We start from the raw sequence: 12,516 nt of genomic DNA, 5'->3' as shown, positions 1-12,516 counted from the left end.
GTTTCCGGTTTCCCGCCGTCCGGTCATGTGAGCTTGACTCCGTTTGTTGGACTAGGCTGAGGGACGGGAGTGCCCCATTCACATTTAACGTACAACAGCGGATCTCCCAGGAAGGACAAATTAACTGGACACGGTCGATGGAGACATATTTGTGATATAAAAACCAGCCCGGATTTATCTGTTCACTGCACTAATCGGGAAAAACTATGACTCTTTTAAACGAGTGACGATTTGGGATATTGTTTTTTTTTTTTTACTTTTGTGTGCGTCTAAACCGGCCATTCATTAATTTATCAAAAAGGAGCTCCACGCACTCGTCTGGTTTTTATATAAACCCGCCCTCTCCCGGTCCGTTTTTTGAGTCCTGAGCTGAGGATGGATACCCGGCTCTCTTTCCCCAGGTACCCGCTGCTGGTGCTGCTCTGCGCCCTGTCGGGGACCCGGAGCCCCGGGGCTGCTGCGGGGAGGAGCTGCGCCGACACCCGGCAGGTGTACTCCGAGAAGGGGTACAGCACTGGCGCCGCTCCGCTGACTCAAATCTCCGGTAAGGCTCTGCATCTAGCCTGCGGGTGGAGATAACTGAATTACACAATTAAGACTCCCGCAGAAGAGTCCCATCTTCATCTGTCAGGAAGCATGTGCCTAATTCAAGTTTATAATAAAACATGCAGAATAAATGTCGCAGCAGAAATGTATGTGGGTCAGCATGCTCTTGTTTGTCTCAACAGGGATACAATTACCATTATGCACATGAAGGTCATTATAAACTCGCTGCTTACCACCACATATGATTTATTAAGGCAACAGTAGTAATAGCCTGCTGACGATATAAGTCATACCTAAAAGTACAAGGTGGCCAAAAACTCAGTAATAAACACCAGAGACACAACGCAGGAATATTACTTTGAGTCTTCCTCAAGAGAAATAACACAGGATGGTTTAAAACAAATTACACCCGCCCCCTCCTCCCCTCTGTGCAGTTTAAATAGGATGATTAAGGGGATGAGCAAATTGCCAACACCGGTGCAACAAAGAACCTCGCCCCTAATTAGTCTTTGCCTACTGGCCCACTGTTAAATCCCTGCATATACCCATCGGCTCTGTTCACTGGTGATAATCTTATCTGCTAAATGAAAACATCACTAAGATTACAAACTGTTGGATTTTTGATAATTTGAAGTTTTAGTGAGAGAAGGGAAGACGGGTCAGGTGGACATTAGTTTAAATGTGGATGTCTGAACAAGTGAGGGAGCAAATGTTTTGAGCACTTGAGTGTCTGAAGATGTAGCTTAGTCTACTTCTTGGAGGTTCAGCTTTGCATTTAAGTGTGTGTGTCTGTGTGTGTGTGTGTGTGTGTGTGTGTGTGTGTGTGTGTGTGTGTGTGTGTGTGTGTGTGTGTGTGTTCCCCTCAAACAGACCACTGAAAAAAAGTCCAATTAATGAGTGAAATGTGTGTTAGAGAAATTGCAGATCTCTCGTGTGAGGATTTATCTTGTGGCAATTTAGCAGTGTGTGTGTGATTCACTGAGACAACTGCAATATTGATTGATTTTGTGTGTGTTGGGCTATCACTGCCTGAGTCTTGGCTCACTGTCCCGTGGGCCAGGGGAGCAGATGGCCGGGAGAGCGAAGGATGTAGAGAGGCAGTTTAGAAATGGAAATAGAGGGATGAGAGAGGGCTAATAGTGAGACACACAGAGAGAACAAAAGAGGCAGAGGGGAACCTCAGAGGGTGGAGTTGGGAGAGTTTCGACTGTATTAACGGCAGCAATATTCATGCTCGATGTAAAATCCTAGAAACAAAGAATTCAAAACCTTTTCCTCATTCACGGTGCTGTTTTTTTCTTCCTCCCCTGGTTGTCGTTTGCATATCATTACCTCTGACATATCAAAGACCCAACCTGAGCTGACAAAGAAAGACAGATTGAAATTGAATAATTCATGTCGGGAAATTACAATGTTCTATCACACCCTTATCTTTGATAAGATTTCCCCACAGTAACTGAACAGACTGAGTGGAGTAATTGACTTTCTCCCTAAATACATCTGCTTTGACCTGATTAAAGACCTACTGATGTTATTGACAACAGGTCTTGTTGTTTTGCTGAGGTAGTAACAATAACTTAATTTGTATAGCATAATTGAACATTCCGTTATGATTAAACCAAAGTAATAATTTCTGCAAAGAAGTTACTAAAACATGCATGATCGATCTTATCCTCTTTCTCTTCTGGCCTGGTTTAACGTTGTCCTCCAGGTGAGCACCTGCGGCTGTGTCCTCTGGACTACACCTGCTGCTCCAGTCAGATGGAGGAGACGCTGGCCCTCCAGAGCGAGAAGGACTTCCTCAAAGCCGTCGAGGAGAACAGCCAGTTCCTTTTGACTACCTTCACGCAGAGACACCGCAGGTTTGATGGTGAGAGACCCATTCACTATTTTGATTATGTATAATGGGTTCAAATTGGTTAAAAATACACTTCTTCTTGAAGCCATTTGAAGAGGAAAAAAAGGAACACGGCTTCTCCTTGTCTCACCCTCCTTATCTACCGGGTTAGTGGCAATGAGTGACAGCTGATTAAAATGTATTTATGATCTCCGACTGCACAGTTCCTCTCAGATGGTAGGATATCTGAGCCTCAAAATTTACTTTGGAAGCTAAAAGCACTGCAATGCATGAATGCATGAGATCCTAACATGCTTCTTATTTATGTTTAATTGACACCCAAAAAGCTGCTGAATTTCAAGAGGTACTCCAACAAGTTTTGCATTGCACTTTTATAAAGTTGAAGGACTCACAAGAGACACATGATAATGTGTGTGTGTGTATATACATATACATAAATAAATAATGGTAACAACAATAGTGGCTGCAGAGGTCGAGATATCCTGACATTTAGTCCCTAGTTTTGGTTAAACTCCAGAAACAATGGGGTTCCAAATCCCATAAAGCAACTTGATAGCGTCACAAATTGGACCCTTTCTGTCTTTTTTAAAACTGCACACCTCCAGTTAGTATCTCAAGACTTTCTGTTATAAATCTGTAGGTACCAAGCATAGCTAAGGTAACCTAATGACATCACCATTACATCATCAGAGTTATTTTCTTAGACTTTTGAGGGCTTTTTCCAGAGCCACTGACGGCATTATAAAATCATGGTCTAACCATGGTCAGTAAACGGAACTTCCTTGCATAAAATCGGTGGAATGGCCCTTTAAACAAATGGTCACTGTGGGGAAACCTTCACAGACAGCTTAAGTGACTGCATTTCAGAGAATTCAGCCCACGTTGTCTCAAATTCTATATGTATGGCTGCAGGTTTTCAGCAGCAATAGCAGAGAGCTGAATTAACACTTTCTCCTCCTACCTGCTGTAGACTGCTATCACCTTTTTTTCTTCTTCTTCTCCCCTCCTCATCCTTTTACATAATGTACGTGATGAATCATTTAAAGATGAGGAAGGAGTGGGAGACTGCATATGAGTCCTAAAGTCCTAAATAGAGTACACGTTGTTACACTCATTTACCAGCATGCAGGTTCTGATGTAACGGTCCCGATGAGCTGTTAATCTTGGAGCGGAGGGGGTGTCTGAGCGCCTACGTAGAAACCTAGCTAAGATAATACAAGAGAAGAAAAAAAATGGGTGAAAAATGTGTATCTAATCTCTACTTTTCCTGTCTGTGTGTCTATAGAGTTCTTCAGAGAGCTTATAGACTTGTCCGAGAAGTCTATGAACCATATGTTTACCAAGACCTATGGCCGGCTCTTCACCCAGAATGCACACGTCTTCCAGGAGCTGTTTGTGGAGCTGCGCAGATATTATTCTGGTTAGTTTAATCACTTTATCCATCCCACTTTAATTTGATGTATTCAGATAGTCTAATGGTCCTTGCAAAGCGCCACCAGTCGGGTTGAATTAGCCACATAACACAGTGAAATCAGGGGTTCCCGTGGTTTAGTGGTCTAAGACACCTGGTTACTTGTTTTGCTTGCCCCCTTTCTTTTCTCATCCCATGTGTCCTATCCATCTTTACTCTCAACTTTCAAACAATGCAAAATGCAAAAAAAAAATGTAATAAAAAAAAGGATTTTGTTAACCAAAAGATTTACACCGGACACCATCTGATTTGACAACAACCACATTTCACGTGACAATATGGGCCTCCATCACGAGGAATGAATCATTGCACATAAGTGTTTAAATTAAAACCTCTAAAGTTGGTAAGTATGGTAAAGTAGCTGTGATGATTCTTGTTGCAGTGGCAGACTAGTGTCGTCTTATCAGTCCCTGTTGTGGTAAATCCACAGCTGCTCTGGGCAGCAGAAAAGAGGCAGTATTGTCTTTTGAGCTGAATTAAAATGCAGAGAACAATTGGAGAAAAAAATAGAGAGGGAATTGGAATCCCATGGATGACTGTTTCTATTTCTGTTCCGGATCGCTCCATTTTGGCATGGCAGCGGCGCGCTGGCGAGTCTGTCTGCAGGCTGTTGCTGCTTAGTCAACCTGTCTTTGTCTGCCAGACAACATGTATGGCTAATTTGAGGCCGTATTGTAGACTACAGATTGGAGAGTTGCATTCTCAGAATCTGTCTGCCAATTAATGAATGCACAAAGAGACTGACGAGGATCTAAAGGAAGTAAGAAAAAATAGTGAACACAACATATTAGGTTAGGGTTGTGTTTAATAGACCATACAGATATTAAAGGTGCAAAATACATTGTTTTGTGGAAGTAAATTATTCACTTTTATTGGTCCTTTAAAAAAAGAATGTGGCAAAACATGTTGTACTTTATTTGATGACAATACCGTGTATATCACAAGGTACAATAATTGTATACTGATAAAGAAAGAGGTGGTTCCACCCTTATATCAGTCAAATGTTTTAGGACTGGTGATGGGACTAAATGTGGCTATTCAGCCTTTTCCCAAATTGTCGAAGTTAACTTCAATCAAGTTAGTTATTTTACAGAGAAGCAGTTGTTGGCAATACAAATCTTCGATCTCAAGATTTGTGGCAAATGTGGCAAAAAAGAAATTTGCCACTTTTTTTTTTTTTTTTTAAATGACCAATAAAAGAAAATAATTTACTTCCACAAAACAATGTATTTTGTATCATGACAGAACTATTCCTTTAACATAATAATATTAGCAACATGGGCCAATGAGCACAATGGATATGGATGTGGTGCTAATGTCATGCTCTTTTTGTTCAGAAATCCCAACAGAAAGTACATTTTTGAGAGATTACAGATAGTGTATGCTGACCGTTGCTCTTGTGTCCACAGGGGGCAGTGTCAGTCTGTCAGAGGTTCTCTCAGACTTCTGGTCCAGACTGGTGGAGCGAGTCTTCTCTCTGGTTAACCCCCAGTATCAGTTTAGTGAAGACTACCTGGAGTGTGTCAGCAAACATGCCGAACAACTGCAGCCCTTTGGGGAAGTGCCCCGCAGACTGCGTGTCCAAGTATGTGTCTTATGATAAAAAATGCTAAGATGCCTTTCATACAGCATAATGTACAGTTATGATTGATTATGATTAATTGACTAACACTGTTGTGCTCTCTTTCCGTTTAAATTCAGGTTTCGAGGGCTTTCATTGCAGCCAGAGCTCTGTCTCAGGGCTTGGCTACCGGTCGGGATATTGTTAACAAAGCAACAAAGGTGAGTTGTCCCTTAACTGTTGTTTAGTCTGCTTTTACAACTGCATTGGCACATTTAAACATAAATAATGGAGCGCTTTATAGCCTAAATCTAAAAGTGAAAGCCTGTAGATTCACTTTATTTTGCATTGCTGCTATATTAATGCTCTGAATATGAAAAACCTTTACTAATGTGAAGTTATTCTTCTTGTCCTCTTCGACCACACTGCTTTGTGTTTCAGTTGACTGCAGACTCAGAGTGTGTGCGTGGCCTGATGCGTCAGTGGTATTGCCCACTGTGTCGAGGCCTGCCCTCCCTGCGGCCCTGCCACTCCCTGTGCCTTAACGTGATGAAAGGCTGCTTGGCCAATCAGGGCGACCTGGACACAGAATGGAACAATTTCATTGGTGGGTGAGGGGAGGGTGAACAATACGTCCAAATACGCTGTTGTTGTTTTAAAGTGGGTTTCGGGTCAGGTGCAGGACACGAGAGCCAAAGAAGTCTTTGGTCTATAGATCCTAAGGAAAACATTTCATGGCCCAAACTATATTTAAAAGCCTTTTTGATTATCACCATTATTACATTGAGCATACCTAAAAGATGGAGTAATTGTATTGCCTTAATTTACTTCCACTTCCTTTCCCCCTAATGAATTCCTCCTTCATTAATCATTCATGCTTCTCTGCTCCTTTACAATTGATCTGTCTTACTATGTTTCCTTTCCCCTTTCATCAAACCCATATGTTCCTTCCTTTTCATGTGCAATGCTTCCTCTTACCTTTCATCGTGCAATCCATGTGTACTACATCCAAACCCATTTGACCCTCATGTTCCCTTTTTATCCAACCATTATTCTTCACATGTGATGCTGGCTCGCTTTCTAATCTTCCAGTTCTGTAACCACAGATGTAAATCAAATCTTTTTAGCTGATTAGCCCATGAGAGATTCCAGTCACAGGAAACCATTGTCTTGATGTTTATCAGGGTCTAGAATAGGCCAGCAACAATGTAGTCATAGCAAACTTTATCAACCTGTCATCTCTATTTCTGTATCTCCCTCTGTCCTCTTTCAGATGCTCTATACCAGGTCTCAGAGAAGTTGGAGGGGCCGTTCAACATGGAGCTTGCAGCCGACTCCATCTCTGTGAAAGTGTCAGAGGCCATCATGCACATGCAGGAAAACAGCGTCAGCATCTCAACGAAGGCAAGCAAGATGGCAGAAGCAGATGATGGGGGGGAAATAAAATGTTCATTGGTGCATTTTTATTGCTTAACCAGGATTTTGCAGACTAGCTATTCTTCTAGAATTGATTGTACCTTTTGTGAGTGTACAAAGATCATCTACCGTCTTTTAAAAAATCGCTCTTACAAATCAAAGCTATAATCCGGATTGTTGATTTAATTCTAATCTTATTAATGACAGGAATTATACACAGAGAGCATGACAGCGTTGCAGTATGATTAAAACATGGCAGACGTCCCAGCTGCTAATCCACCAGAGAGACACCCACATCTCGTTAGAAACAGGAAAGCTCCTGCTATGTGGCAGCAGCGCTTTAAGGAACAGGCAGCTCTTTCCTTCTCAGCTCAACTTTGTGTGTTTGCTGCGTGTGGTTGTGGAGGTTGTGGAGCACCGTTTCAACAATGTTCTATTACAAGTTTCCAGTTCAGTTCCAACACTCGTGCATACTTAGACGCTGTTTTGTTGTTGTTGTTGTTGCAAGGTTATGATTTACCATACTAACATAAAGGTTAGCTTTAAAACAGCCCAGAGCATTGCATTATCGGGCTGTTTTTGCTGGTTGGTGGTATCGGAGACGACAGTTAAAAAGCTTTGACCGACAAAAAGAGCGACTTCTTTGTAGACCCGTTTTTGGGGTGTTCCCAAAGGCCATTAAGAGAAGTGTTAATATTTATTATGTTTATACCTTTATAAATTATTTCCAAAGTAAAGACATGCCAGGAAATGAGGAAAGAAAGAGGGTCATGAAAATTATGTTATATTGAAGTTATAGAAATGCTCGTTGCACAGCTGTTTACGCTAGTTTGTTTTTGTTGTTGTTTACCTCAGGTGTTCCAGGGTTGTGGAAGCCCCAGGCCAGCACCAGGACGGTCCAAACGCTCACCCAAAGAGTCGGGGGGCAACAGGAGGCCTTTCCGCACCTATAGCCCTGAGGAGAAACCCACCACTGCTGCAGGCACCAACCTGGACCGACTGGTAAAGAAGAAACATAGCCTGTGTAAACCGGCTGACGTAGCTACACATCCATTCATATTTTGAAATATAGTGTTAAAAGTTCAAACCTGCCTTATTGGATTTTTTTGATTGCTGGTCAGTTCCCAGGGTAGAGTGAGATTTTTGGAACTTTTCCCCAGAGAAATGCTAATAAAAGCTGTGAGTGAACCAAAACTTTTGAGTTACGTACTATAAAAACTCAAATTATGAGCCGGAATATGGTAAAACTCTCCATAAAGCTGTGGGAAATGGGTGATAACTATCCGTGGGATCATCTCTATAAACAGCTCTTCCTACATTACACATGGTAATTTGCCCCATTGTTTATATATAAAAGTTAAGCTGTAAGTACTCAAACTTTGTTTTGTGCAGGTCATATTCTTGGGTTCAGTGTGATTTTGAAATATGATTTTGAAACCAATAAATGAAAAATGTTTGCACTGTGCATGAGTCAGGATTCAGACATAGACTGTTGCTCTTGCTATCTTTGCTTTTTGCATAGTTGCTTAGCTTGGTACAGAAACTAATAATACAGAGTGCAGCAGCCAGAGCTCAGACAGGACTCCTGTGACCACAGAGTGGTATTGAAAGATAGAACGGGAAAATAAATGAAATGACACCAAGAGCAGAGGAGGGAGAACGAGGGTGGTAGGCATTCAAATCTATTTTCAGTTTTTTTTTCTACATAAAAGACATGAGGTTTAAGAACTGACCCAGAAGAAGGGTCATGTCAGTTTTTGACCTTGGCCAACGTCGGCACTGAAGCTTCAATATGCTTCCTCCAGCCAGCCATACCAAACAAGAATACTTTAAAAGCAGGTCTGAGTCATAACCAATTTCTTTCCGCCTCCGCGCAGGTTACCGAGCTGAAGGAGCGACTGCGGCCTATGCGTGGCTTCTGGGTGTCCCTCCCACACACCATCTGCAACGATGAGAAGATGGCCTCCGACGTCACTAATGAGGACCGCTGCTGGAACGGGCAGACCCGGGGGAGGTGAGGGAGATCAGAGTAGATGGTGGTGTTGTCTAGAGGTGGAGGTTGGAGGTGCAGAATGTAACTGATGGAACTGAGTTTATTTAATTTCGCCACTACCAGTCACCCATATGCCCTCTGTGTGGGTCTGCTTGCTTTTATGCACACCAGAGGCAGCCCAACAACACCATATATCTGGACTGATGTAGAGACACTGTGCAGGCATGTGAGCATGTTGTGAGAGGAAAAACAAGTCTGCATAATGGATGATTTTGTGTCTATGATGTTCCAGCTGCATATGGCAGCATTTTTATGTAAAAGTAAACCCACCTTAGCAGCTTTCATCACAAAGTGGGACTGGAGCCAAAACAATGCGCTGGTACATAGTGTATACCACTGTAATTACCTTGGACAAAGTGATACATATCATATGATGCACATTACAATTATTCAATGCTAAAGTGGGATAACAGAATTAATTAATGTATATTATTAATTATCAGCACTTGTTTATGTTAAAACGTTGGTAAAAGTGTATTTGTGGCATTCTGATACGTAGTTGGTATGGTGCCTGTTGTGTAGATATAATAAAAATAGATAAAATAGTATACAATAGATATAGTTACATTTCTGGGCCACAATGTTCCACCTTAAATTAAAAACTTTTAGTGCATGAGGGTGCCCCACTTGCTAACTCACAGCCAACGCTTTGCACTCATCTCAAATAAGCGGTTACAGCTTACTTGTACAAAGTGAGTTTACAAAGTTTAATTTTACAAAGTTAATGTATTGTCATTGTACAATAGGGTTGCACAACAAAATGCAGTTTTTTGTCCCATATTGCAACATAAAAGAAAAGGAAAAAAACGTCATTACTTGTGGAGGGTCGAGTCTCACAGCCTGAGGAAAGAAGCTGCTCTGAAGTCTGGTGGTTCGGCAGTTGGTACTTCTGTATCTCTTGCCAGATGGCAGCAGGGTGAACAGACTGTGACTTGGGTGGATTTGGTCTTTTATTATACTTTGAGCTCTTAGCAGGCTCCTCTTGCCACCAATATCACTGATGCTGGGTACCAAAGGAGTTCTGGGCGGTTTAATCGGACACGTCCAATTCCAGTTAGTAATGTTACCAGTCAGGATGCTTTCTATTGCTCCTCTGTAAAGGTTGACAAGAACCATGCACTGGAATTTTGCCTCCTTTACGTTTCCTCAAGAAATAGCCGGTTATGAGCTTTGTGATGACCATGTCAGGTTGTTTGTGATGCCGATTCCAAGGAACTTAAAAAAAACTGTTCGCTTGTTACAGCTCAGCTTCATTGATGGAGACAATAGAGACTTTGCCTCGTTTATTCCTAAAATCCACAATCAGCTCCTTGCTTTTACTGACGATGAGCAGTAAGTTGTTCTCTGAGCACCACTCTGCAAGGTTGTTGATTTCCTCTCTGTACGAAGTCTCATTATTGTTTGTAATCCGGCCGATGAAGGTAGTGTCATCTGAAACACAACACGGTTCTCTTCATTGCGGGGGTCGCAGTCGTGGGTGTGGACAGCGTGAACAGAAGGGGGCTGAGCACACAGCCCTGTGGGGCTCCGGTGTTCAACACTAGAGTGGAGGAGGTGTGGCTGCCAGTCTGGACTGCCTGGGGTCTGTGTGTCTAATAACCATTTGACAGAGTGAGCAGTTTCATGGGGAGAGTTTGTTGAAGGTAGAGCTGAAATCAACAAACAACATTCTAATGTAGGTGTTGTTATTTTCAAGATGTGGAAGGCAGTAGAGACGGTATCCTCTGTGGATCTGTTGGCTTTGTGTGCAAACTGGTGAGAGTCCAGGCTGGCATGGATGATTTGTATATGCTGTAGAACCAGGGAAACACTGTTGGCTATGAGCCGCCGGATCAGGCGTCGCCATTTTGAGAGGCAATCGAAATGCTCCCAATCTCGTTTTTTTTTTTAAACAAGACATTGCAACTATTCTTCATTCTCTGGACTGAGGGCAGACTGGACGCTAAAGTGACGCACCATCGCCTCTTGAGAAAGAAGTGGTATTTCAAGAAAGTCTGAGCCCATCCTTGCTGATTGGCAGCAGACGACAACAACCTATGCAGCCAATTTACAAGTGCTTTAAACATGCATTATTTCTAATAGCCAGCAAGAGGCAACTCTTCTGGTTGCAAAAAGTCAGATTGTATAGAAGTCAATGGGAAAATGATCTTTGATCTTTAATTGCTAGCTTCAAGTCTTTTTCAATACAGCATGATATTCATTCAGTAAATGATGGTCCCATTTAGAGTAAAATGGAGACAGAACGAGTTGCTTGTGTTTTAGCTAATCATTGAATATTGCAAAAATACACAATACTCTTGTGGTGGTGTGATGCTCATACATTTAGAGTTAAACCTCCCTGCTGCTATTTGGAGCCACAAAGTCTGAAGTTGCCTAGCGGAACTTTGAAAAGCTCTAGGCATGTGTGCATCCGTGATGTCTGTGTCTTTGTACATGAACGTGTGTGTGTGTGTGTGTGTGTGTGTGTGTGTGTGTGTGTGTGTGTGTGTGTGTGTGTGTGTGTGTGTGTGTGTGTGTGTGTGTGTGTGTGTGTGTGTGTGTGTACAGGTACCTCCCGGATGTTATGGGCGACGGGCTGGTCAGCCAGATCAACAACCCCGAGGTGGAAGTGGACATTGCCAGGCCGGATGTGAGGACCAGACAGCTGATCATGGAGCTGAGGGTGGTGACCAACAAACTGAGACATGCTCAGAGTGGGCAGGACATGGACTTCATGGACAGTCAGTATATATACTTCCGTATATCCCAAAAGGAGTATTCAATTATGCATTTAAAAGAACTTATTCACAATATTTTTATGAAATGTTTTATTTCCGCCCCATGCAGTCATAATTCTCTTTTTTTTCTTCTTGTTCCAGGTGAGGAGGGCAGTGGCTCAGGAGGTGGAGATCAGGGTGAAAGGTACAATGACGATTGGCCCGGCTATGGGTCTAATTCCCCGCCCTACAGCAAACCCCCTCGCAACCCTGCTTCCGACCCTGCAAAGCCGCCTCGAGTACGAGAAAGAAACGGCTCCAAGTGGAACAGAAACGGTCACGGACGGGACAGATCTGCAACCAGCCAACTCTCCTTCTCCCTGTTTCCTTTGTTGTCATTGCCTTTCATGGTCACTGTTGCCCCCATGTGGAGATAGCTGGTTATTACAGCCTTGAGGTGGATGAGGTTTTCTGTGTGGGTCTCAAGCACATTATGAAGAGAAATACAAAGTAATTCCATTTGGTTACACAAGCAGACAAAATACAAAACCAGGCCAAATTAGCAATAATTAAAAATCAGTTTACAGCACAAAATAAATAGGCTAGCGTGACTATTTTTCCTACTGCCCAAGCCACAAAAGAAGTATTACCAGGTATTGGAGATCACAAATAATTCTTAATGCCACCATTTTTTCAGTGCCATTCGTTTAACCTACTGGAGTGTCAATGCCCCCATCGTCTGGGGGTGAAGAAGAAACAAACGGCACATTAATCGGCACTATGTTTGTCTGATGAAGCTCATGGTCTTGTGGTCTGTGAGATGGAGGTTATTTGTGTTGGTTAATAACCATTTAATTAGCAGCTGATTTAACCCGAGTTTGTTTGCCGTCTCTAGCGTGAAATTAAGTTAATTAA

General features: G+C 42.5%; 1 protein-coding gene across 1 annotated transcript; it reads left to right on the top strand.

Annotated features, from left to right (window-relative positions):
- Positions 1 to 375: 375 nt before the first annotated feature.
- On the top strand, positions 376 to 12,038 carry gpc2 (glypican 2; the record flags this gene model as incomplete). Its single annotated transcript, XM_079228288.1, has 11 exons — positions 376 to 544; positions 2,258 to 2,416; positions 3,690 to 3,824; positions 5,285 to 5,460; positions 5,577 to 5,657; positions 5,878 to 6,043; positions 6,710 to 6,840; positions 7,708 to 7,854; positions 8,730 to 8,866; positions 11,453 to 11,625; positions 11,764 to 12,038. The coding sequence occupies 11 exons, from the start codon at positions 376 to 378 to the stop codon at positions 12,036 to 12,038; spliced, it is 1,749 nt and encodes a 582-aa protein (XP_079084414.1).
- Between the last annotated feature and the right edge of the window lie 478 nt (positions 12,039 to 12,516).

Source organism: Taurulus bubalis, assembly GCF_910589615.1.
Source record: "Taurulus bubalis genome assembly, chromosome: 13".
Lineage (NCBI taxonomy): Eukaryota > Metazoa > Chordata > Actinopteri > Perciformes > Cottidae > Taurulus > Taurulus bubalis.
Note: the sequence above shows the minus strand (reverse complement) of the source record. Positions and strands in the feature narration are given on the sequence as shown.